At 46.3% G+C, this 27271-nt stretch overlaps 1 protein-coding gene across 4 annotated transcripts in view; it reads left to right on the forward strand.

Annotated features, from left to right (window-relative positions):
• Positions 1–27271, forward strand: part of MYO18B (myosin XVIIIB) — a 255491-nt gene that overhangs the window by 177143 nt on the left and 51077 nt on the right. For 3 of the 4 annotated variants that reach the window (XM_077876109.1, XM_077876111.1, XM_077876110.1), the window contains 4 exons: positions 1338–1454; positions 3716–3799; positions 4869–5006; positions 7396–7581. In XM_077876109.1, coding sequence (XP_077732235.1) covers positions 1338–1454; positions 3716–3799; positions 4869–5006; positions 7396–7581 — 525 coding nt within the window. Of the gene's footprint in view, positions 1–1337; positions 1455–3715; positions 3800–4868; positions 5007–7395; positions 7582–7966; positions 8150–27271 lie in introns of those variants that run through there. The other variant, XM_077876113.1, reaches the window with a different exon arrangement.

Genomic DNA, 27271 nt, shown 5'->3' on the forward strand with positions numbered 1-27271 from the left:
AAACATTCTACTGTGAGCTGAGCATTATAAAGGTATAAGGGCATCTATAAGGGTCAGCTGTGTGCTTATCTCTGCAAAGGTAGACAAGGGAACCTGTTGTAGAACTAATGTGTGCTCAGCACTGTAGGGATGCATTCAGTATGAGCCTAATGTTTGCTCAGTACCCTAAGTGGGAACGAAAATGTCTACAGTGTGTCCACAGTATGCTCACAACTGTAAGGGGTCCCCAGGCACCTGCTGTGGTCCTACTGTGTGCTCACCACCATTACAGGGGACTTGGTCATTATAACTGGGTTAGTGTATGTCCAATCTTAAGAGTGGAGACAAAGGTGTACCTCGTGGGCCCACTTAGGCTCACTCCTATAAGGAACCCAACCATCTATTATGAACCTACTATGTGCTTGCCACCGAATGGGGGGAAATGAACATATAGCATGAATCTAATACAACTGGTGAATATTGGGTGTGCGTTTCTAAGTCATCTGTCTGTATACAAGGTTGACTTCAATTTTTACTCGGCATGCAAAATCCTAAAGTTTAGGTATAGCCACAGATATATAGACAAAAGTTTGTCTCAAGATCCCTCTTGGACCTTTTATTCCAGATTTTATGGGCACCAGATTAAAGAGAACTTGCCCACAAACATTTACACACACACACACGAATGTGCACACTTACCTACAAAATCACCAGACACACAAATGCCCTCATAGGTAAAACATGCATCCAATTTTGTCTACCCACCCAATACCTGTTTACTGAGCACCTGCTGTATGCAGGCCTAGTACTGGGGGTATATCCCCGAGCAGAGCAAAGTCCCAGTTCTTAGGGAGATTCCAGGGATTTGTACTCATATGTGTGTCCTAGGGACATTTAAAATGAACATAAAGAGGCATTTGGGTGGCTCAGTGGTTGAGTATATGCATTTGGTTCAGGTGGTGGTCCCAGGACCCCGGGATTGAGTCCTGCATCGGGTTCCCCACAGGGAGCCTGTTTCTCCCTCTGTCTATGTCTCTGCCTCTCTCTCTGTGTCTCTCATGAATAAATAAAATCTTAAAAAAATAAAATGAACATAAAATGTAAGGCCACAGGGGCTTATACAGACATATATCCATTCACATACACACACGCTGCATTCACATAGCCACATGGGTGCCCCGACACACACACACACACACACACACACACACACATCATGACCATCCTTTCAGGTATGTGGTCACTTATCCAACACACTCACAGGGGAACCCCCCTCCCTTTGCTCTTCATGAGGACTCTGCTGTCCTGCTCCTATCCACCCTTCTGTCTTACCCCCACATTGTCCTGCCTCCCGCCAGGTGGATGAGCAGCTGTACCGGCTGCAGTTTGAAAGAGCAGACCTGCTGAAGCGCATCGATGAGGACCAGGATGACCTGAATGACCTCATGCAGAAGCACAAGGACCTCATTGCTCAGGTAACAGTGGGAAGTGGAAGACGGCTTGGTGGCCTTGGGCCAGGCAGGTGGGGGATGTTGAAAAAGGGATGTGATTGGGCCCCTCTCTGGTCTTAGGACCTTGGAGGAATTAAATGCCACAATGATAAATAGGAACTGTGACATTTCATGTGGTCCTAATGGAGGAGGGCGTCACCTTCAGATGAGTGTGCATGCCTGGAAGACATCTCCACCGAGAAAAATTTGATTTATTTTTACATCTGTCCACACATCCACCCACCCACCCCCACACCCTTCTACTTACCCATCAAAATATTCATTTATCCACCATTCATCTGCTCATCTGTCCTCCCCACTCACCTATCCCCATTTTTGTCCACCCACCCGTCCTTCCACCTATCCCTCTACCCATCCACCCACCTACCCATTCAGCCACTCACCTACCCATCCATCCATCCATCCATCCATCCATCCATCCATCCATCCGACCATTCATCCACCAATTCCTCTATCCATCTACCTCTCCATACATCTGTTTATATATCTATTCATTTACTTAATATTTACTGTGCCCCCACCATGTGTGAGGTACTGTGTGAAATGCCAAGGATACCATATTGAGAGAAGCACATCCATCCCTGTGTTTGCCTGTAATTTCATGGGCTGGACAGGCCTTCTCACATAATCACCCAGAACACAGGAGGTGCTTGCAAAGTGAGCTTAGAGTCCAGAAAGGAAATGAACATGTTTCTGTGGATCTTGACTGAGGCTGGAGGTCAGGGAGGGCCTCCCTAAGGAGGTGGCTCTTGGATGGAGATCAGGATGAGGAACAGGAGTTAATTAGGTTGGGTGGAATAGTAAGGGTTGTGTGGAAAATGTTCTAGGCAGAAGGAACAGTGTGTGCAAAGGGCCAAAGATGGTGCATTTGAGAGGCTGGAAGGAGGCCAGCAAGAAGAGTGTGGCAAGAGATGAGTTCAATGAGGCCAGCAGAGCAGGGCCAGAACAGGGGCTCATAGGCTGAGATGAGTTTGGATTTTATTTTATGTGTGATGAGAATCATTGTCAAATTTTTCAGGGGCAAGAGCAGGAGAGAAAGGGTCAGCCAGGATGCCACCCCCAGATTCTCCTGTCTTGTCCAGCTCTGTATTCCAGAGCCTAGATAGGTGGCTGCCATGGAGTAGGGCACCTGGTAGACAGCTGGTGGATGAATGAAAACTGTGGTCGGCTTGTACCGGGAACATGGAGTGGACATGGGTAGACGGGGACCCAGGACACATCGGGAGGCACGGTGGCAGGCTGGGGTGCAGCAGAGGCTTTGAGATAGAGCCAACAGATGAGCGATGGGGATCCCTGGTAGGTTTCTGATCTGCATAAGAAGAGAGAGCAGCTCCCTCCAGGAGTAATGAGTGTCTTCCCCATGTTGTGCCCCAGAGGGGATCCATGGTACAGTGCCTGCCAGACTTCAAATGCATCCTCCCCAGATGGAATCTTTGGGGATTTCTACTAAATGAGGAATAATGATAACAAAAATAGCCAATTATATCTTCAACGTCAGAACAGCCATCACAGAAATAGCCTATGCCATCTTCTGCCCTTGTGACTCACAATTATTTTGGGTCAAAGAGAAACTTGTTTGTTTGATCCATTACTCAAAGCAGTATGTTCATATGTATGTTATAAGCAATTTAAACAGTAAAGACATGTGGAAAATAGAAAGTGATGGGCCCTCCTGCCCCCTGGAATCCCTCTCCTAGGAGATCATCACGCTTAACAGTTTGGTTCTACTTCTTTTTGAGGACCTTTATAGTCTCCATTGCCTCATTTAATCTCTGACCAAACCTTAGGTAGAGGAGCTAAGAAGAGCCTATCAGCCCATTTTACAGATGGGGATACTAAGGTGCAGAGAGGCCAAGGCCAGTATCCCAGTCACCTGACATTTGGGAGTCCTCTCTCCTCAGAATCTGGCCCTGGGGCCATGACAAGCTCATTTCTTTCTGGGCTCTCAAGAGTGTGTGATAGACTGTGTGCTGGGTGGTTGACCAAAGCCATGGGCTTATATAACTGGAGTGACTCAGCAGGCACTGTGAGGAACGTTGTGGGGAGGAGGCGAGGAGTAATTTTTTAGGAATGAACTATTGTCATGGAGGCTCTGAGAGTCTTAGACATGTGGGGATGGGGTGGAAGGGCTTTCCAGCAGTAGTTTCCCAGCAAAGTCTCAAGGTGATATTTATTTATTTATTTATTTATTTATTTATTTATTTATTTATTTATTGTCTCACTAGTCTGCTACTGACATTGGGCAGATCCAAGAACTGCAGCTACAGCTGGAAGAAGCCAAGAAAGAGAAGCACAAACTTCAGGAACATGTACGTGCTCAGAGCTCAGAGCTGCTTTGGTGGTGGGGAGGAAGGAAAGTATTCACTTGGGGGGGAGAACCTCCCTGTTTGGATCCTGGAAACTGTCACTCATTCATCCATCCATCCGTCCACTCACTCAACTTGAGTTGTGCAAATGAACTGAGAACAATCCCAGCCGTCTCTCTCTCTCTTTCTCTCTCTCTCATGCACACACACACACACACACACTGACTTTTGCTCATGTCAATTCAGCCTCCAGATGTGTCTTGTGTAGTGAAACTCATCAGCCATCCAATACAAGATTTTTCTTTCTCTGAGAAATGTTTCCAAGGAGAAAGTGTTGGTCTGGATGAGACAGGATCCTCATCCTTTGTGAAATCTTTCTTTGAGGCTATGATTCTTTCAAATACTCCTGAATTTCACTCATTAGCTAGTGGGCTGCTCTTATCCATGCAGTTCTCAAAGCTTTTCTAGAACTATTGCATGTGCCTGCTAAGAGGTTCTGTCGAAGTGACGGGGCCGGGAGCAAATGTCCATGGGCATGAGTAACACCAACAGTAACACCACAATAATAGCACAAGGCCTCTGCTGGGTACTTATGATATACCAGGTACTAATTGCCTTCAATCCTCCCACACACACAGAAATGAAAGAATGAGCTCGAGGAGGGGAACTGGCCTGCCCAGGTGCCTCCTGCTGGAAAATGGCAGAGCCTGACTTTGGACTCTGATATACGTGCTTGGCTCCCAAGCCCACTCTCGGTGCCGACCTGGAATGCCCAAGCTTGCTGCTCACACACTGGCTTTGCTCTCTTAGCACAGCAGGGAAAGGAGGGTGAGCAAGCACCTGATGGAAAGTCTTATATCAGAGGCTGAAGACACAGAAACATCACCTCCAGCCTCTGGGACATGAGGGCAGGGTCTGGTGTGAGGGTACCAACTGTCTGTGTTTGTGCCTTGAACATGAACGAAGAAGGAGGCAGTGTGAATGGGCCTGGGGCCAAGTCCCACCTATGTCTTGATGCTGGGTGGACTTGGGGCCAGCGGGTGGCCAACGGACCTCTCGGGTTCACCTCCAGCTGCAGGTGGCTCAGATGCGGATCGAGTACCTGGAGCAGTCCACCGTGGATCGAGCCATTGTCAGCAGGCAGGAGGCAGTCATCTGTGACCTGGAGAACAAGACGGAGTTCCAGAAAGTGCAGATTAAGAGATTTGAGGTATCAGTGGCCATGTAAATATTACTTAGGCCTAGAGCCAAGTCTGTTCGCTCTGTCCGTCCTCCGGCCATCCCTCATGCCTTTCCTTGGATCCATAATCCTCCTGCATCTACAATTCGTGTTCCTTCCCCTGCTCCCTCCTTTCTGCCTTCCCTCAACCTCACAGTCCCACAAGTACCTATCCAACCAGCCCACACACCTCCATCTCCCTCCATCCATGTCCATGTGCCATCACTCCATCCATTAGTCCCCTTCTGTCTTTTCTTTCCCCCTTTCTCCAGTCTGTCTTCTCTTTCTCTGGTCTTTCCCTTTCTTCAGATCTTCCTTGACCCCTCTGTCTGTCCTCATCTTTATCTGTTGATCCATTTTCCCCATCTCCATCCACCCCCTCATGCACTTAGGCACACAAAACTCGCTTTGAGCAGAAATTTATTTTCCACTTAGGGTGTACCAGGTTCCGTGTTAGGCAGATGAAAGGCAGATGTACAAAGCAGATTCTGCTTTCCGGAAACAGATTTTTGTCTGGAGATGTGGGTGAAATATAAAATAAGATGGTGAGAGAGCTGTGAGGCTTGGGGGATGGAGGTCTTTTGCAAGCTGGGGAATCAGGGAGGCCTCCAGGAGGAGGTGGCATTGATGCTGGACCTTGAACAGGGCAGGTAAGACATGGATGGGCTGGGGCAGGGTGAATGACATTCATATTTAGCTCTGCAGGCCAGTGACACGAGCCACCACCAGAGGACGTCGCCTCTGTCAAAGCTGTTTCTCAGTAGCCACACCTTGGGATGTTGGTCGCAACCACCTTGGGGCAGGTAGGATAGGCCTCACTGAATGAACTCCAAGAGGTCCCCAGAGAGGTCAAGTAACCTATTCAAGATAAAACCAAGTAGTGTCAGTGACAGGGGTAGATTGATGCTGGACCTTCTGGTCCCAGATTATAATTTCTCTGTAATCAGCTGGCTGAGCCACAGGATGACAGTGCATCTAGAAATGGGAGCCTGCATTCCTCACTTGGAAATATTCTCCTGATGCCCCCATTAGACCTTTTGTCTCTAAGAAGGCTGCTATATATGAAGAACAGAGAAAGAGTCTTCCCTGCATTGACCCTCAGTGTTTCCCGGAATACCTCAAGGGATCCCTCAAGCCATAATGGTTTCTGCAGATCACCATGGAACTTTGATCTACTACATTTTAAGTATATGTAATATTGGGCTCTATCAGATTTTTTAAAAATTTGATTCTAGCATGATCAAGGGATAGGAAGGAAGAAATAAAATGATAAGAAAAAAATTTTCAGGGGCAGAGTCTATGTCCAAGTTCACATTCTCCCTCTGCCACCATGATTTGAATTTAGTAGAATCCCAGGCCCTTGAAAGGAAGAGGTTCCTTGGGGGACACCATTTGAGAACTGCTCTTCTTCCTTTTAATACCGCCCCTTTCCCCCCGCTGCCCTTTGAAATTGTTGCTAAATGCTATTTGAAAAGCAAAGGGCAATTGAATAGTAAAACTTTTCTTTTAGACTGTTATTCAGTCTCTGATCTGGAGAGAGGGGCTCAGAGTCACCAGAGCGAGGGCCTGAAATATTCATGTAGGCTCAGTTTTAGGTCAACACTCGAGTATTTGCCCATCAGAATCGATTGGCTCCAGGCTTGTTGGCCAACTAATGAATTCTGCAGAATAGCACTTGGGTTTGTTTTCTATAGCGATGGTGATGCCCACAGCTCCTTTCTCTTTACTGTCTCATTGTGTCCTCTTGGTTTCTCCCCCCCAGAAAAAGGAAAATTGCCATAAAGCATTAGAGTGGAAGCTCGTGTAAGTTTATCTGATCAAACACCTCATTTTACAAATCAAGAAACCCGAACCCATGCTGGAGAAGGGGTTTTGACTCCCCAGCCTCGTGTGCTCCCTGCCACACAGCTTCCTAAAATGATGAGGGCTGCTCTAAATATTAATAATTCCCAACCCTTATCTAGAATGTTCTGTGTGCCAGGCACTGAGCTAAGCGTTCTGCATAACATAACATTTTCGATTCTGACAGTCTCCCTGGGACATAAATACTGTCAGTCATCCCTGTCTCTCAGAGAGGTTATATAACCTGCCCAAGGTTCACACAACCAGGAAGAGGTAGTGGTGGAGATTGAACCTAGCACCTATTCAAAGCCAGGGTGCTTGTCCGCCTGCCAGGCTGCCCCGCGGTATAGCAATTATCATTTTCTCAGGCTTTTAAAATAAATTCTTCGTTTCTGTATCAGAAATCAGGATTATCGTCTTGATGACCTTATTTACACGCCCAGAGACTCAGCACAGGATTTCTCTTCCTGGAGGCCCCTGTCTCCCGCCTCTGGCCTCTACCGACGAGGGGGATGTGTGCTCTCCGCCCCGACTCCAGGTCCTGGTGATCCGGCTTCGGGACAGCCTGATCAAGATGGGTGAGGAGCTCACGCAGGCGGCCAAGTCCGAGTCCCAGCAGCGGGAGAGCAGCCAATATTACCAGCGGCGCCTGGAGGAGCTGAAGGCGGACATGGAGGAGCTGGTGCAGCGGGAGGCGGAAGCCAGCCGCAGGTGCATGGAGCTGGTGAGTGCTGTCCCCACGCTGGCTGTCAAGTGATGGAGGGTTTCCCTGCGGGAGCCTCCTCCAGGCTGGTCTCCAGGGCCTTTGGGAAGCAGGGAGAAACCAGAAGGGGATGGGCAGAGAAATGACGCTGCCATTGGCTGCAAGCTCTGGGGTCGGGTCCAAGGTGGACCAATCGCATTCCCTGCTGCTGGATGGCCACCCAGCCTGTGCGCATTTCAGATTCTAGACTTTTCCTGCCTCACACATTCCAAAGGCAGGGCACCCTCGTGGGGAGAGGAAGGAACCAACGTTGATTAAATGTCCACCTTACACTGAGCCTTAACATCCATGTCATAGAATCCCCATAACAACCCTGCAAAGTCAGAATGTTATTCCCATTTTACAGGTGGGAGAACTGAGGCAAGGGCCATCAACACGCCAAATTGAGGCTTGGAGTGGTATACTCACTTGCCCAAGGCTACACACACTAGTAAGAATTTGAACCCCGGCTGTCCAACTCTGTAGTCTGTGCTTTTATTCACTAAGCCATGCTTAGCTCCCTGGTGTGGTCCAAGCAACACTTAAAAATCTGTTTCCCAACAGGATGGGGAACAAAAAGATAAAATAATAAAAAAGTAAGAATGAATAAAATGTCGAGTTTGGCATTTTACTAAGTTTCATAGGGAAGAAAAAGGGGAACACAGATAAAAATTTTGTTTCATGTCCAGTGGGAAGGTCTCTCCCATCATGCGTGGTATTTTTCTGAGGAGAGTTTCCTGCAGGGATCACAGGCCATCTGAGAGAGCTGGTTCCTCCTTTTCCCCATGAGATCCAATATCCCTAAGACTCCAGGTTTCTGGTTCTGTGACCTGGGAGACATCTGGCACTGCCTTTGCCCACCACTATAGAGCCTTCACTGAGACAACCCACCACCTGCCAAAGCTTGCCCAGAAGGTCTCTAAATCACAGTCTTTTTTTAAAAAAATTTTTTTTAATTTTTATTTATTTATGATAGTCACAGAGAGAGAGAGAGAGAGAGAGAGGCAGAGACACAGGCAGAGGGAGAAGCAGGCTCCATGCACCGGAAGCCCGACGTGGGATTCGATCCCGGGTCTCCAGGATCGCGCCCCGTGCCAAAGGCAGGCGCCAAACTGCTGCGCCACCCAGGGATCCCTAAATCACAGTCTTTATCTCCTACCCGCCCTGTCCATTCTGGTTTTGTGACAGGTCTCACCAACTTGTCTGCCTGCAGCAAGTATATTTCTCGGGCCACTGCCTGCCACAGCCAGGGCCATTCTCATCAGCTTTGCCCTTGACAAGCCATCAATGTGGCTGTCGTGTGGGGCGGGGTGGGGGGGGAGGTGAGGCTCTGCACAGAGACCCAGGTTCCCAGACAAAGTCCAAGCTCCATGACTGGCAGTTCCTCCACCTCCCATAGCCAGGGAGAGAGAAAGGCTCTTTCCTCCAGTTGACAGGATGACTTCCTCATTCACCAGCCCTGTTTCTCATGCAGCTGAGTTCCCCTCCCGCCAGCTCTGGCTGGGAGCAAGAGAACATCCCAGCCCGTCTCCTCTGATGTCTTCTTTAACTGGCCAGACACCCAGGCACACCGGTCAGATCAAACAGTGGCTTTCTTCCTCTTTTCTTTGTTCTCCTTTTCTCCCTGTCTCTCCTCTGCTCCCTCTCTGTCTCCCTTTCCTTTCTCTATTTCCATTTCCAGGGACAGGTTAAGATCGTTAAAGGCCCTGAAATACTGAAAAGATGATAGAGCAACCATCATACAGGATTCAAAATGAAAACAAAAAGCTGTAAAACACAAAGCTTGTGTGTATGCTGACATGAGACCTGTGTCGTTCTCTGCTTTCTGATTGCAAGATGCTGCATAAGTTTACCAAGACTGAATTCTTCCCTTCATTTTGGTGTATCTCTGGTTTCCTAGGGCTGCCTTAACAAAGTAGCAAAAATTGGGTGGCTTAAAATAACAGAAATTTATTCTCTCACAGTTTTAAAGGTCAAAGGTCTGAAATCAAGGTGTGGGCCGTAACACACTCCCACTGAAGATTCCTTGGATTGCGGCCATATCTCTCCAATATCTGCCTTGGTCTTCATGTGGTGGTTGTCTCTGTGTATGTGTGTCTTGAATATCCCTCTGCCCTTTTCTTAAAAAGATGCCTATAATTGAATTTAGGGATCCCCCTGAATCCGGGTGGATTTTATCTTGAGATCCTTACTTTAATTATATCCATAAAGACACTTAAAAAAAAAAAAGATAAGGTCACATTGACAGGTCCTAGGAGGATTTTTGGTTTAAGGGAGCCGCCTTTCAATCTACCGTGAGAAAGGAGGTCATGCTCCTGCCTCGCTGATGTTCTGCAGTGACCCTAAATTGCCTGTTTCTTCAGTGACTCTGTGGATCAGCAAGGCTCAGAGGGCTACTGTCAGGCTGGCAGACCCTGCTTAATAGTAGGTATCCCACACTCACCAACCCATTTGCCCTCAAATCCATTCCTTGCCTAAGAGCCTGGGATATATCCACTGGGAGAAGAGAGGATGTCCTTTTCTCTCGTATCATTTATTCACCAATTTATTCAACATTTGTCTATTCAGCACCAACTATGGGCATAGTGTAGGGGTGGGCATTAGTAGGGAGTGCAAGGAATCATAGAGCCCCTGCTTTGTAGAAGCTCACAGTATGGACAAAGCACAGCTCAGTGGGAGCACCCTGTTCCCAAGGCCCCCCCCTTCCTGTCCCAACTTCCCATCATTGTGGCATACTGGTACTTCCCCAGGCTTCCCAAGTGTGATCTCACCTCTCTGGGTTCATGTTTAAGCCACCAGTCTGCCTTCCTCCAACCCCTGGCTAGGGAGCAGCCACTCTGTTCATGTGTTCTTTTTTTCCTTAATTTTATCTATCTGTTTGAGAGAAAGACAGATAGTGACAGAGCTTAAGCTAGGGAGGAGAGGGAGAAGTAGACTCCCTGCTGTGTAGGGAGCCAGATGTGGGGCTCAATTGCAAGACCCTGGGATCATGACCTGAGCCCAAGGCAGATGCTTAGCCAACTGAGTCACCTAGGTGCCCCTGGTGCCATGTGTTCTGCAAGGTAGTCAGCATTCTGGCTCTTTCCCTATTCACTGTGTATCTTCAGCTTTTCCCATGGGCCATGCCCGGTGCTCCATATTGAGGGATCCAGCAGGGAACAAGACATACATACCTTTGCCCTCGAGGAGCTCACACCGAATGAAAAGGTATCACAAAGACCACTATTCATGTATTATATGCATTTCTCTGTGAGGGGTGCTCAGAGTGTTTATAGGCAAAGCAAGGTGTCTGTACACCAGGGTTTGGAGGATTCTTAGAAAGCCAGTTGACACCATGGCCACTGTTGGCCAACAGCCATTTCTTTGAGTAAAGCATTGCTCTTTGCACTTTCCATGTTTTAGATTCAAATCTTCCTGGTAGGGATAGAATGAATTTTTTAATGCTCCAGCCCAAGCATTCATTCATTCATTCATTCATTCAATGCTTAGGCCCTTTGCAGACATGGTTTTCCTTCACATTGATACCAAGCGCAGCAGGTGGAGAATGTGGAGGTGCAGACACATGAAGGGCTTGGCCCAGGGCTGCAGAGTTGGGAGTGGTGGAAGTGGGATGGGTGTCCCCATGTGTCACTAGGACCCCACCCTGCCCTGTCAGCCTGATCCTGCTGAAAAATGGTTCTGCCATGGGAGACCCCCAGAAAGATCCCACCTGCCAGGCCCTGGTGAGAAGTGGGAAGGATGTTGATGGATCTCCCTTTCGTGTTCCCTTCCGCCTGTCCCAGACTGTGCCATTTGTCACTGTTGGTGTTGGTTTAAAGGCTGCGAGTTGTTTCGTGTGAATGATTTACATCCCTAGCTGGCCCACCGGCACGTCCAGATCAGGATCAATTACCCTGCCGATGGAACTTCTCTTCCCGGAAAAAAGAAAAATGAGGTTTTGCCATTAATTTTAGTAAATGTACTATTCCTGGCGACTCCAGGAGACATTATGGAGAAAAAGAATATTCTGGCCCTAAATCATTCAAGTCCCTTTGTCATGGGAGCCATGAGATGGCTCATCTGTGGATTTATGTCCTGTTGTTTTTCAATAGTTACAGAGCCCAGGGGAAACCACCTCAGCCCCACAACAGGGTAACCGAGGAAGGTCAAGGGCAGCTAGAAGGGCTGATGGTGACAGGAAGGCCTATCCTCTGCTTGCTTTCCACCAGATGCACCTGTTCTGGAGGCTGCACCTATTGGGTTTATCCTCCAGTACCTTGGCCCGACTCCCTACCCTTTACTTTCTCCTGGGCCAGGTGTCTTTTTCTCTTTTTTAAAGATTTTATTTATTTATTCATGAGACACACACACAGAGAGAGAGAGAGAGAGAGAGAGAAAGAAAGAGAGGCAGAGACACAGGCAGAGGGAGAAGCAAGCTCCACACAGGGAGCCCGATGTGGGACTCGATCCCAGGACTCCAGGATCACACCCTAGGCAGAAGGCAGGCTCTAAACTGCTGAGCCACCCAGGGATCCCTGCCAGGTGTCTTTCAAAAGTTCCCAGGCCTTGAAAAACATAGATTGGACTTCTGTTTACTCTTAGCGCACCACCCAGTGACCCACACTAGAAATCCCAGTGGCCTGTCTCTCTCTGGCTCACATAGATCAATGGCCAGGCCTGCTGTTTTAAAAATCCATCCCCAGTGGGCACCTGGGTGGCTCAGCAGTTGAGCGTATGCCTTCGGCTCAGGGTGTGATCCCGGAGTTCCAGGATCAAGTCCCACATCGGGGGAGCCTGCTTCTCTCTCTGCCTATGTTTCTGCCTCTCTCTGTATGTCTCTCATGAATAAATAAATAAAATCTTTTAAAAAACCAAAAAAAAAAAAATTCATCCCCTTCCATCCTCCTATCCCTGCTTCCTTTGTCTTTAATTAGGCTCCATACCCTCTGGTCTGGGGCTCTATAATTACCTTTCAACCTGTCTCCCCATTCTCCCTCCACTCGCATTCATCCTTGCAGAAGATCTTCCTGGAAAGAACAGTTCTTACCTGGGCAATCTTCTTGCTAAGAAAACTTCCATGGCTCTCCACGGCCTTCAGAACCAAACCCAGGCTCCTTCTCAGAGCCTCTGCGATCTAGCCTCTAGATTTTCTGCCTTTGGTTGTCTCCCTTTTATCACTTTGCAAGTGTGAAAAGACCCAACATCATGTTGTTTCTTGACTCACCATATTTGTTCCCATGCATCCCTCTGCCTGCTTACTTAACCTTCAAACTCAAGTCAGGTCCCACCTCCAGGAAGTCCTTACTGTTACCCCCACCCCTTACTAGGTGAAGCATCTCCTCTGTCTTCCTACTTCCCTCTGTGTTTACCAAATCATGCAGACATGAATGGCCCAGGAACTATACCTCTGGAGATTTCAAGATTGAGAGGAAGAGATGGAGGCAGCCCTAAATGATTCTGGTACAAGATGGGATTTGTAGGCACAGGGGGAAGTAGTTTGGTATAATCAGGAGATGCAGAGAAGAGCACGTGGAAGATGCGTGTCTTGAATGATAAAGCAGGATCGGCTGGCAGCTTTGGGGGAGTTGTCCAATCCTGTTCAGTGTGGCCTCTTTACACCTGCAATCAGCAAATGCCTGATGTGTGTTAGGCAATGTCAAGTTTCCAGAAGGGTAGAGACACACCACAGATAGGGCCATAAACACTGACTCTTCACCTTCCTTTCTATCCTTTCCTTCTTTCTCATTGCGGCTCCCTCCACTGAACGCCAGCTGCTGAGTCCCTTCCTCCCACCCCACACCTGTTCTCCTCTGCTGGCCTCGTTCTTCCTCAGCTCCCACCTGTCCACCACCTGCATAGGTGCATGCATGTTACCTCCCTCTTTCTCTCTCTCTATCCTTCTCTCTCATTCCCCCAAAGAATTGCTTTGACTCATGCGTGTGGGTGGGGGAAGGATGCCTAGCTCCTTAGCACTGCTGTAATGAATTGCCAAAAAACTGGTTGTCTTAAAACAACGTAAATTTATTATTTCATAGTTCTGGAGGCTGAAGTCTGAAATCAAGTTGTTGGCAGGGCCACGGTCCCTCTGAAGGCCCTAGGGGAGAATCCTTTCTTCCTCATACAATTTCTGGTGGCTCTGGGTGTTCTTTGGCTGTGGCAACATAACTTTAACCTCTGGCTCCGCATCCACATGGCCTTCTTTTTCTTCTCTGCCTCTGTGTTCTCTCCTCTTCTCATAAGAACACTAGGCATTGTATTTAGGATCCACTCTCATCCCATATGACATTATTTGACTAATTACATCTGCAAAGACCCAGTTTGCAAAAATGTCACATTCTGAGGTTCCCAGTGGATATTAATTTTGGGGAGACACTCTTTATCTCACTTATTGGATGGTAGAAAGAGCCCTGGACTTGAAGCCAGAGAGCTTGGGCAGCTAAATTAACATGGCAGGACCTCACTTCACCATCTATAAACTGGGAATGGGGTGGTGAATATAATGCAGCTGATCTTATTGGGTGGCAGTGAAGATCAAATGAAGTGATTTAGGGGTGCCTGGGTGGTACAGTTGGTTAAGAGTCTGACTCTTGGTTTTGGCTCAGGTTGTGATCTCATGAGTCAAGAGGGCAAGCTCTGTGTTGGGCTCCACACTTGGCACCGAGTCTACCTGAGTTTCTCTCTCCTTCTGCTTCTACCCTTTCCCACTTCTAAAATAAATAAATAAATAAATAAATAAATAAATAAATAAATAAATAAATATTTTTTTAATGAGATGATTTACATAAAAGTGCCCAGTGATAGCACACAGTAGGGACTTAATAGATATCACACTGTATTCTTTCTCCTTTCGTCTTTTCCTCTTCCTCTGACTCTGATTCTCCTTCTGCTTAAACTTTATCATAAACCTACCAGCTCTACTTCCCCATCCCATCCCATGGCCAGGATGGTTGATGGTAGTGATATTGTGGGGAGTTAGTGCTTGTTTATCACTTACTGCATCCTGGGCCCTGGGCTAAGCAGTTACATGGATTCTCCCATTCAAACCTCTCCTTCTGAGCAAATTATCCCTATTTTACCAGTAAAGGAACTGGGAGCCAGAAAGCTTAATTAAGCTACTTCTCCAAAGCCATATTCCCAGCAAGTGGCAGAGTCAGAATCTGAACCCAGGTCTGTCTGACTCAAACCCATTTTCCTCCTCAATAAGTTTTAGGTACATAATATTTACTCATTCGAGTATTTTTTTTAATTGAGTCATAAAAAGTAATATTGGTTTTGATTCTGTAATCTAGGCCTTATTGACTTTTGGAGTTGGATAATTGTCTGGTGCAGGGCTGGCCTGTGCCCTGTAGGATATTTCGCAGCCTCCTTGGCTTCTACTCACTAGACTCTAGTAGCACCCCCACCCTCCTACCACAAGACATCACAATCAAAACTATCTCCAGACATTGCCAAATGTGCGCTGGGGAGCAAAAGCACCCCATTAGGATCACTGCTCTCACATGACCCTCGCAGTAACTCTGAAGTCAATGCTCATGATACTCCCCACTTGGGGGTGATGGGATGTACCCAAGATCCCAGAAAAACTAGAGGAGAGGCATACCCATCAGGAGGAGAGAATTCAAGGACAGAAGGAGGAAGAAGGTAGCTTAACTCCCTATACCCAAAGGAAAAACGAGTGATTCCAGTAAATCCCAATCCCAATGTTAGGCTTGCCCCAGAGGTGACTTCACAGCAGAACCTAATTCTGAGTGGAATGGAAGGCCTTGCTGCAGACTGTGTACTTTTAATAATGTTTAAATAAAACATGGGAGCATGGGTGTGATCTCCTCACTGAGCCTGGCTTGTCAGCTGCCCAGGCAAAATCATAAATAGTTAATAGACAACCACTTACGGCTCTACTTCTGTTAAATCCAGCATCAATTATATATGGCCCATGAATTATTTAGTGGTTGTTACGTGGGGGTATATTTTCCACCTTTGGGGTAGGGGGCAAAAGGGAAAAGAAGGTGAGATCTGAAACAGCTGATGGGCTAGCCATGAGGGTCTTGTCTCCTTTCTGAACTGGTTGGTGGGGTTTCCATACTCCCTATAAGGAGGAGACCTCACCTCCCGTTGATGTGATGGAGAAGTTGGAGTGAATCTGGATTTGGGAAGGCATTGCCAGGAGGAAAGCTTAGGGCAGTAAGTAGTATGCTAGTAGGAGTTTAACAACCAACCAGCTCAGGGCACCTGGGTGGCTCAGTGACTGAGTGTCTGCTTTGGGGTCAGGGCATGATCCCAGAGTCCTGGGATCAAGTTCCAAATCGGGATCCCTGAGAGGAGCCTGCTTCTCCCTCTGCCTATGTCTCTGCCCCTCTCTCTCTGTACCTCATGAATAAATAAATAAAAATATAAACAAACAAACAAAACCCCAACCAACCAGCTCTCCAGAGCAGGTGAGTCCTGATATGTAGTGTGTTCGAATCTCCCACCAGGGCTGATTTCAAGCTAACCACATGATGTCCCTGAACACAGAATTGGGAAGCCACCCTTCACATGGGATAGACACTGAACTCCTCAAAAGCATGGATAAAAGTGCTAATATTTTACAATGGTGCTAAAATAATTAGGAAGCAATGCATTTTGAGTATGTGTTACTTTAATTTTTAATATGATTTATTGACTTGTAAATTTGTACCGTTTAAGTTTTAATGGCAATTATGTCGAACAACTGGCCTGCAAAGTCCTAGAAAATTCAGCAGTTGGCTCATGCAAGCTGTTAAGAGCCCCTTCCAGCACACCAGTTGCTTGGAGTTTCCTTGGGGTAGGGTCCCCAAGCTCCAGTTAGGAGGCTGTGGTGTAGAGTAGAAAGAGGGTGGCTTAGGGGTCCGAAGGCTCTTAAATCAAATCTCATCATTAACTGATTTTTTTTTTAAGCAAAATGATTTCACCATCAGAACTCTGTTATCTGAAGGACTTCTTTGGCCTTGTGGGTCAGAGGATCCCATCTACTCTTTCTGAGTGGCTTCACTCCATGTTCTATCTCTGCTGGTCTTGCCAGCTCCTTCATCTTTCCCTCTTGGCAGCTTCCTCCTGGCTTCTGAGGATCTGGCCACTGCTGGTAAGGGCCTTAGGTTTCATGTTCATTCTTGTTTTCTCTCATTGGGTTTTCTTGGCCACCCGAAGACCCGTATCTCCAAACTGTAGTTGGAAACACAGCTCCCTCCTACCACTTCACCTGGAGGCATTCACCAAATCCAGAATTGAGGGTTTCCTTTAAAAAAAAAGAAAAGAAAGGAAAAAAGAAAAGAAAAGAAAAGAAAAGAAAAAAAAAGAAAAGAAAAGAAAAGAAAAAACCTCTCTGTGTTTTCCTCCTGCAAATGGCTGTGAACTTCAGAGCATAAGATGAATTATTTTGGCTGGGAACTGAAGTATTTAAAAAGGCATTCCATATGGAGGGCATTTGGGGCCATGAGTAGGGTGTAAATAATACCTTTTATGGCTCTCCTGACGGGGAGATAGCTCTCCTAATTACCACCCCGTTATCTCTGTTTGATCCAAAGTGGCCCAGCACGTTTATAAACTCCCTGTTCACTTCCCACCCGTAATAGCCTCCTGCATTCTCAGGGAGCTAGCAGGGGGAAATGTGGGTATTTATATCAATACCCCCTTCCAGGCACCATGGGTTCCTGTCTGTCTCCCCACAAAAGTCTCCCTACAAAAGAAACTTGGTCCTAAGAAGGAGTGGGAGCCCACGCCACTAGCCCCAGACATGTTTCTGGGACAGAATTCTTCGAAGCTATCTTTATCCCAAACGATAAATGTGCTTGTCTCGCTTCAAGAGGTGGTATCGTCTAATGAAATGAGTTTCTTTGCGTCTGCCTCTGAGATGAGATATCTTGATAATAAAATCTATTACGGAAAGCCCTACCTAGGAATAATTGGGTCTATTACTCCCTGACTTGTGGCTTTGTTTCTGCATTGAGAACAGGCTCTCCTATAATTAATCAGAATTTAAAGTTGCTAATACCAATTACAAATAATGCATGGAGTGTTGAGATGGTGAACAGAAGAGTAGATACTGATCTTGTCCCCCGAGACTTCACCGATTGAACTTTTGTCACTTTAAGACTTGCTGGAAATTAGAGTAACTTAATGAAGCAAAGTTAATTATTTTAAAAAGTAAGGGGGGGCAGGTATTGATTGAATGTTGCAGGTGTACATTAAATTATTCAAATAGATCCAACTGAAATTGTTTAGATGAGATTATGCTTCACCTAATTGCATGGCAGAGAGGCTCAGGAAGGTTAATCTTCACGATCGAAAGCAGGATCATTGGCACCAGCTGGACATCTTCAGAAGATAGTGGTCCCAAGGAAACCCAGGGGGCCCTAAATCAGACTCAATGTTCTGAAATCATTTCCAAGCAGCAATTTGTTTGGAAAGGTGATTCATCTCTTTTTGGTGCCCTTTCTAATTTTGGCTGAGCTTAAACAATGAGAAGATGGAAGGAGACCCCAGGACTTGAGGATAGACCAGAAAGTGGTAAAGAAAATGGTTTTTACTGGGAGAATTGGCTGGTTTGGAGTTGCGAGTGTAACATAGTGGGAAAGGATGAGCGAACTGGTCTAAATTAAGGTGCTGTTGGTTGTAAGTGACAAAATTCAAATTGGCTTCAACAAAAGGGATTGTATTGGCACATCTAATGGAAAAGTCTAGTGACCTGTGATTTCAGGTCCAGTGGAATTCAGGGACTCAGATGATGTTGACGGGCTGAATGCAGTGTGCTGGGCCAACTTGCACCAGCTCACCAGAGCTAACTGTGCACATCTGTTCCTAACTGTGTATTTGAGGATGTTGGTTTGATAGATTGACATTAGTCATCAAAGGAGAATTTATACCATGGAAATTGTTCCAAAGTGGGGCTTCCCCTTCCCCATAGGGCCAATTTAAAAAATTTACCAGGATGCCACTGACTGAACCCTCCTCTCCATCCCCATTCTCAGGTAGGCTTTTCCTTCCCAGATGCCACAGTCAGGCTGAAAAATTATCAGCAAATCAACCTCAGTGGTAAGACAGTTCCTTGTACCCGACAGCTCAGACAGAGGTCCAGAAATGGAATCTTACTGATTCTGATTGGCCTGGTATGGGTTCCATGCCCATCCCTAAAGTGAGCACCAGTGCCAGAAGGGAGCAGTCTCTGGTTGGATAGTTCTGGGAGACGTGCCCAGCCCTGAATCCAGGGGTGGAGTCAACCCTGTCCTCACCATGTGGATGGAGAATAGGAGAAAAATAGCTCCCCCAAGGAAAACCAGAAGGATGAGGAATGGATTCCAGGGAGGGGAAGCCCTCAGGTGCCCACCTCGAAGGCCGTGTCTGTGTGCCTTGACCTTTGCCAGCTTTCCTCCACTCTGCCCCAAGTTCCTTTTATGTTTTCTCCTCTCTACTTATTCTTTTTTCTCTCACTTGACTTTTCTTCCCCTTCTGTTTTATACTTTTCTGTTACTCATGCAGCTGGGAGGTCCCATAAGTAGGACAGATCAAAGAAACAGGGGAGCAGACTAGAAGGGGGCAACCTGATTTTCCTTTCTGGCTCCGTAAGGGAGCAGCTCCTATAATGAGAGGAGCCTGCCTGGGAGCCAGAGGGCTTGGATTCGAGAGCCCCGCTTGTGCCTCATATTGGCTGTGGGACCTGGGACATGCCTCTCCCCTGAGCAGGGCTCACTTTCTCTCTCCCCATAAAATGGATCGGATCATCTCCAAGGCCCTTTCGGCTGAGACAGCATGCAAGGGTAGACTTCAGTGGTTATGGAGCTGCGAGCTTTGGGGGTGTCTCAAAGGGCTGACAGGTCATTCTGGGAACCTCCTCTGGAAGGAGCATGTCCTTACACCCCAAGATCTCTGAACAGGGTTGCAGAATCTCAAACCTGAAACTGTCTAGGCTCTTTCATCTCATCTGATGCCTTCTCCAGTCTCAGACTGGTGGAAATTCCACCTCTGGTTAAACAGACTATAGTGCTGGAGAAATCATGAACCTCTGAAGGTGACAAAATCCCTGTACATAGCCCCTTTACTCTTGTGCCTTCCAAGTGGATTCTATACCTACCACAGATTCCAGAGGTAGATTCCGGATGTATCACTTTATCTCTGGGGAGATATAGAGAGGCACCCCCTTGCTTCTCTCACCTGGAAGACCGCAAGGGGTTATCTAGAGACTACCATGTTGTTGTTTTTTTAAATAGCCAACTTCCCACCCCCTTTAAAGTCTATAGCTAATGTGGATTTGTGGTAAATCAAAGCAGAGCCCTCCATCAGGCTTCTACCACCATTTACCCTGGCCCCTGATGCAACGCCATAAAACTCAGCTTCGTATCCCATGATCTAGACCAATCCATGGCCCAGACCAATAGCAAATAGACCAAATCAGCAAATTCTAATCCATGGCCCAGATCTTGTCTGTCTTCTGGTTTGGTTTTGTTTGGGTTTCTTTGGTAAACAATGTTTTATTAGAACGTAGGTAGTCACAGCTGTTTATGTATTGTCTAAGGCTGCTTTCATGCTACAATGGCAGAGATGACAATGACAGAGATCACTTAGCCCATAAAATCTCAAATATTTATTACCTAGCCCTTTTCAGAAAAAAAAAATGTGCTTACCTTTGCCCTAGAACATTGCTGGACACATATAAGGCCTGAAAAAAAAATACATGTTGAATGAAGAAAGAGCTTGACAGAAGGGCAAGATATGGAAGTAAGGAGACCTAGATGAAAATCTTAGTTCCCTTGTTTCCCTTCTGTGTTACTTTGGTCAAGACACTCACCTTCTCTGTGTCTCCATTATCTTATACAATGGGGATAATCACTGCAACTTCTTCACAACATTGAGGGGAAGATTTAATGAGATAATGTGTTTAAAGGCCTGTCATGGGGGCTGGTGCAAAGAAAGCAAACTTACTATCATCGTCATGAACACGGTCTCAGTTCATTTGGGCTACTGTAACAAAACATTACAACTAATGTTTAGGCAATAGAAAGTTAGTGCTGACAGTACTGGAAGATGGGAAGTTCAAGATCAAGGCATCAGCACAGTTGTATTTTAGTAAGGGCCCTCCTCCTAGTTTGTAACTGGCACCTTCTTGTATCCTCACATGGCGGAAGGTGCTAGGGTGCTCTCTGGAGCACCATAAAAGTGCTAATTCCATTTATGAAGATTTCACCCTCATGGCCTAATCACTTCCTAAAGCCCCACTTACTAATACTTTCACCTTGGGGGTTAAGATTTCATCATTAGAATTTTGGGTGGGGAGGGATGTAAACATTCAGACCATAGCAATCGTCATCACTGCTACCATCATCACCATTATCATCATCATCTTCTTCATCACTATCACCATTACCTCATCATCATTAGTACCACCACTACCATCCCTCCAACATCATCATCATTGCCACCATCATTACCATTACCATCATGATCCTCATCACCCCACTACTACTATCATCCTGTTCCCAGTCATCATCGTCACCACTATCATGACCATCATCATCATCATCACCAACATCATCCCACCACCACCAGCACCATCATCATTGTCACTACCACAACCACCACCACTGTCATCATTGTCACCACCAGCATGACCACCACCACCATTTTCATCATCACCACCATTATGACCACTAGCACCACAACCACCATCATCATCTTGACCACCATCATCATCATCACCACAAAAGTGAGGCCCAGAGCAGAGAGCACCTTAGAGTCCCTCTGGGAACAGGCCAACTGAACATGCATTAAAAGCAGAGGTAGAATGCCAGAACAGGAGTTGGATCATTTCCAGTTTGACAATTCTGAGAATCTTGTCCCCCATGTGCTGTCGTCCTATGGGTTCATGGATGCCTCCTTATTTGTGTTCAGTGTCCTGAGCACTGGCTTCATTGGAATTCTGTTCTTTCCCCAGCCTTGCTTTGGCTGCATTCCAGGTAAATGACGTGGAGCCCATCCTGCCTCTAGTCACCTCTGTTCCCCGCTCAGATAATTAGAATCAACACATCCATTTCCCTAATGGCATTCTCATCCCCCCCACCCCCCACCCCCGCCGAAAAGTTTTCAAATAGAAAAAGAAAGGCAAAAACAAGCTACATCTGTCCTTGTGTGGGCAATTTGCAGCTCTCCACGGCTGACATCCACCCAGCTGGGCGGTAGAGCTAGTTTCCTTTATACTTTTGGTGGGAGATGACGTGGTCGATGCTGTTATTAAGTTTGGCAGTGATTTGGAGACAAAGCATCCTGCTGGAGAGTGGCTTATAAACAAATGCTCAGGGGGAATCCTTTAGGCTCCAGCCTTTGTGAGCTCATGGCTGGTGGGTGGGGGGAAAAAAAGAAGACTGATGTCACTTCTCAGCAAACAAAAGGAAAGGAACTGAAGAAATAAGATGGCTTTCACTTCTTCCTGAAAGCCTACCAAAACCTCCGATGGTTGTGCCCAGGTAGCAATTGGATGCTGTTTGCCAGGATTAAGCAAATGTTTTCTGTAAAGGGCCAGGAAGTAAATATTTCAGACTTTGCAGCCTATATTCTTTGTCATAAAACTCTGCACATCTTTGCACAAAAGCAGCCATAAGCAACACACAAATTAATGGGCACGTGTGTTCCAAGAAAACTTTATTTAAAAAAACAATAGGCCAGATTTGGCCCACAGGCTATCGTTTGCTGACTCCTGCTCTAAGTTCTATTGGGAGGAAAAGTAGAATAAGAGACAGATGGCAGAGTTAGATTTAAATCTTGACTCTAGCCTTTCCAGACTCTGTCTGGGGCAAGTCACCTGTCTCCTCTGAGTCTCAGTTTCCTCATCTGTAAAATGGGTTATAAGGTAGTCAGGAGATTAAAGAGTGTCTTGCACATTTTAAAGGTCAATAAATAATAAGTCTTCCCTAGTACCCACTTCCTCACTCCTGCTATAAATCATGCAGGAGAAAAGAAGTGTGACTAAAGGCTTTTCTTTGGCCCCAGCAATGGTGATAAGTTCTGACACACATCTCTTTAAAGCTCATTTGAAAGTGTCTCTGCTCTAAGTTTCCCAAGGTTGGTCCCGCCGTCATCTATTTCTACTAGTACCTTCATACCCCAAAATGCCTTCCTTGGCTCAGCCTACCCCATGTTCACCGTAAAGCACTGCCTTGGCTGGAAAACCCCAAGTATACAAATCAACAGTCTGTGTACAGTCATTATTAGAGTGAGCAGTTTACATTGTGGATTAATGTTGGACTGTCATGAAAGACTAAGTCAAGGACACTGCATTTCAAGTCTTATAATTATGTTTGCATTTTAACTGGTATGATTTTTAGATGGGATCTTTGAGAGAATTCTGACTTTTGTATGATGATGCTAAGACATACTTAACCAGAGGGGGAAAGGATTGCTCTTCATAGAAAAAATATAAACAGAACCTTGATTTGTGATTTTTGTTTTTCATGATGAATTTTAGCTGGAGTTTGATTTTTTTAAAGATTTTTTTATTTATTTGAGAGAGAGAGAAAAAGAGAGAGAGAGCTAGAAAGAGCATGAGCAGTGGAGAAGGAGAAGCAGGCTCCCAGCTGAGCAGGGAGTCTGATGTGGGGCTTGATCCCAGGACCGTGGGATCAAGACCTGAGCTGAAGGTAGATGCTTAACCAACTGAGCCACCCAGGTGCCCCATTAGTAGGGTTTCCTGGGCACATCTGCCCTTCAGCACTTTGAGTCTTTAGAATATAGAATAATAACACCTCCTGGAATGTTAGAACCGTAGAAACCGTGAACCCAATGGCTCTTAGAAACTTGGAGTTTCTCTAGTTTTCCTCTTCAGTAGTCAAGACAGTGGTTTCTCAGATGTTCAGATTCTCTCCTTTTTTTTTTTTTCTTTCTTAAATTTAAAAAAAAAGGTAGTCTCTATGTCCAATCTGGAGGCTTGAACTCCCAACCCTGAGACATCAAGAGCCACGTGTTCCACCAACTGCAGCCAGGTGCCCCTAGATTATTTTCTATCTCACTACAACATATATAAATCCCCTAGCATGGTGGTGTCTGATGTGGTACTCACCTGCCAGATGGAACTATTTAAATTTAAGTTAATTAAAATTAAATACAATTAAGAATTCAGTTGCTCACCTGCACTGGCCTCGTATCAGATGCCCCATAGCCACCTGTGGACAGCAGGTGGATTCTCATGCCAACTTAACCATTTGGTGTATAATCTGAATTTTTCCCCTTTGTTCTCATCTCAGACACAATTTCTCCCAGACTTCTTCGCCAGGGCAGAGCTAGCCAGACCACATGCCACTTAACTTTCTGATTCCCTTTTTATGTACTTATGGCTTTTCTCATTGCCATAAAGAGGGGAACTTGGTTTGGAGGAACAAAGAGCAGGGTATGCTCAGCATAGCCTCCTCAGGACCTCAGCTCTTTTAGGTTAAACCCCACTTCAGCCTGGGGCCACCCTAGTCTTGGGATGGCAAGGACGCACTGTCATCTAGTCTCTGTCATTTATCCATTTTTCCACAAGACACCACTGCCCTGCATGTTTTGCATAATAATTTTACTAGCTACACTCTTTGATGCCTGTGCATTAACTTTCAGACTTCCACCCCCTCCCCACTATAACAGTGCTTCCTAATTATCAATATGGCTACTCAACATTTAGATCCACAGAACCTTAGCATTTGGAATGATGGCTTCCTAGAACTGTGTATGATGTCTAAGACCTTAGAAACTTCAAGCCAGAGGCAGCCCTGGAGGCTCAGCGGTTTAGCGCTGCCTTCAGCCCAGGGCCTGATCCTGGAGAACCAGGATCAAGTCCCATGTTGGGCTCCCTGCATGGAGCCCCTGCTTCTCCCTCTGCCTGTGTCTCTGCCTCTCTCTCTGTGTCTCTCATGAATAAATAAATAAAATCTTAAAAAAAAAAAAAAAGAAAGAAAAGAAACTTCAAGCCAGAAAATCTCACTTGTGGAAGCTTGGATCATTAACGTACATAATATTAAAATCTTATTAGGTTGAACCATACGAAATTCCATTTGCATACAAAAAGATTGAATATAGTTGATTTCACATGGCTCAACCTAATAAAAGTGTGGAATATTGAAATTCACACATTCTCAGAATCATTAGATCCTAATGCTATAGAATTTTAGAAGCCTAGGATTGATTGTAGAACAGGAGCCAGAGAACTTTTTTTTTTTTTTTTTTTTGCTAAGGTCCAGAGAGTAATATTTTCAGCTTCATGTACCACAGAGTATGTCACAACCTCTGAACCCTGAAAGCAGCCACACAAATAATACACAGATGAATGTGTGGTTGTGTTCTTATAAAACTTTATTTACAAAGACAGGCAAGGGCCAGATGGGCTTTGCAGGCCATAGTTTGCTGCCATTGTTTTGGAACATAAAAACTGATAGTATTCCATCAGGCACTTGGATTTGCATAGGAAACTCCTAGCCCTACTTCCAGAGGGTCTAAAGGGGCCCATTCAAATGTGGAAAAATTTTAAGGACAGTATGGCCTAGTTCAAACCACTGTCTTTTGCAGGGCAGTGTGTGGCTCCCAAGGGGGGAATGAGGAGAGTCTCTGAGGGCAGTTGCTAATGTGTTCCCTGGCACTGGGAGGGAATCAATGAGCTGTGTGCCTATACTGAGAAGACCAGGGCCAGCTGTCCCAGTGAGCCAAGCTCCTCAGTGAGAAGCTCCAGATGACCCTGAGTGCCAGAGAGGGCAGGATCGATGGAGCTGGCGAGAGCCGGGGGCCCAGCTGCGAGGTGGATTTGATGAGGCTCTTCATTGGAGAGACACGTGCCACTGGGCCCTAACCTTGAGATGTAGAGGGCACAAGAGAGCGCACACACCGCCTAGCAGTTGTTTTTCTTTCCTGCTGAGTCAATAAATGAATAAATGGACCATGAGTGGCCAAGTGGCTGATATAATTTTAGACTCCATCAAAAGGAAGATCACAAAAGTGTATGGAGGGAGCTTCTACATCTCTCTGTTCCCCCGCAGGGAGCCCGGGCTTCCTAATGTTATAGTCTGGGAGGCATCTCAAAGGAGGATGGAGCAGTCTGGAAACAGCTAGTGCCTGTCTGCTGCATGGCAGACATGGTGCAAAGTGCTTCCCGTGCTTTCCACGATTTGTCTAATTAAAGCTGCACTTTGGATCTTATGAGTGAGGTGATATTTTCCCCCCTATTTTACACAATTAAAAAAAAAAGCATAGAAAGACTAAGTGATTTGCCCAAGGCTAAATAAGTAGGAAAGATTCGCACTAGACAGGCAATCAGTCTCCTGGACTCTGAAATGTAAGCTCCCGATCACGATGCTGGCATTTCTCAAATCACGTGCATGCAGGTCACCTAGGGATGTGGTTAAAATGCAGGTCCTATGTCAGCAGATCTGGGACAGGACCTGAGTGTCTGCGTTCCTAACCAGCAACCAGGAGATGCCACCAGCCCAGGGACCTCCCTTGGGGTGGCTGGCACTATATTATACCCTCTCCTTATTCCAGACCCCCTGAAGCCTTGAAAGGGGGGGGGATTGCTTTTTTAAGATGAGGTCACAGAGCAGAAAGTGGTTTGTTCAAGATTCAAATTCACATCTGATCCAGAGGCTGTGGCTTTTCTGAAATGATGTCTATCGCCTACCCTTCTGCCTTTAGCTTGGCTTTCAACTGCGTGGGATCTTGCCACTCAGGGAATATTTTGCAATATCCGGAGATGCTCCTGATAACTACTAGGTCAAGGCTGCTAATCATTCTGAAATGCATAGAACAGTCACCTTCCTGGCACCCCGAGCAAAGAATGATCTCTCTCCCCATGTCAATGTCAATTGTCAATTGATGTCAATACATCAATAATGTCAGTAATGCTTCTCTCTAGCAGAGTCTTCTTCAGTCCAGGAAATAAAAATCCACCCAGAACCCTTGTCTGGAGGCCATATAGTGCCCTTGAATTAGAGGAGTCAGTGAGCACTTGAAACAATTCCCCCCCCAAAGTAGCACAAATAAACAAGAGTCATAACTGAAAAAAAAGAAAAAGCCCATTTCCCAATCAATAAGTGTAAGTTTCCACTGCTTCAAGATGAGGCCAGAGTGTTTGCGTCTCTGGAACATCCTCTCGCCTCAGCAGATGGAAGCCAATCAAGTTGGGAAATCATTGTCTTAATCTCCGGTCATTATCACGCCTGGCCGCACGCTGTTTATTGGCGTCTTTAGCTGTTAATGTCGCATGCACTGTTTTCTCTGACAATAGCTCCCACCTCCACCCATTTCTCAGCCAGACGGCATTGACTGTGGTCCAAGCGCGAGGAGGGGCAGGATCCAACATTGATTGCCAGTAGAGACAGCTCCAGTCCATGTCCCGTCTGATCACTTCTTGGGGCTGGAGGCGGGGGGGGGGTTGTATCTAATAATATAAGATGATTCATGAAGGCTGATGTACCTGGGAGGGTTTGATTCTGTTTACTCGAGTTCGTTCATGATGGTTCTCTGGCTTGTTGGGAACGCTGGCTGGGGCTTTAGTCATTACAGAGCGATTGGATGTGCCTGAAGAGAAGTAGGTCTCTGGAGGGGCAAGAGACCATATGATAAATAATGATCTCGTATGCATTCAGCTCTGTGCAGTTCACAGAGCATGTGGACATGATGCGGGCCTCATAGCCTTCTGTACCGCAGACAGGAAAGGAACTCATGCCAG

The sequence above is a fragment of the Canis aureus genome, chromosome 27, assembly GCF_053574225.1.
Source record: "Canis aureus isolate CA01 chromosome 27, VMU_Caureus_v.1.0, whole genome shotgun sequence".
In the NCBI taxonomy this organism is placed as follows: domain Eukaryota; kingdom Metazoa; phylum Chordata; class Mammalia; order Carnivora; family Canidae; genus Canis; species Canis aureus.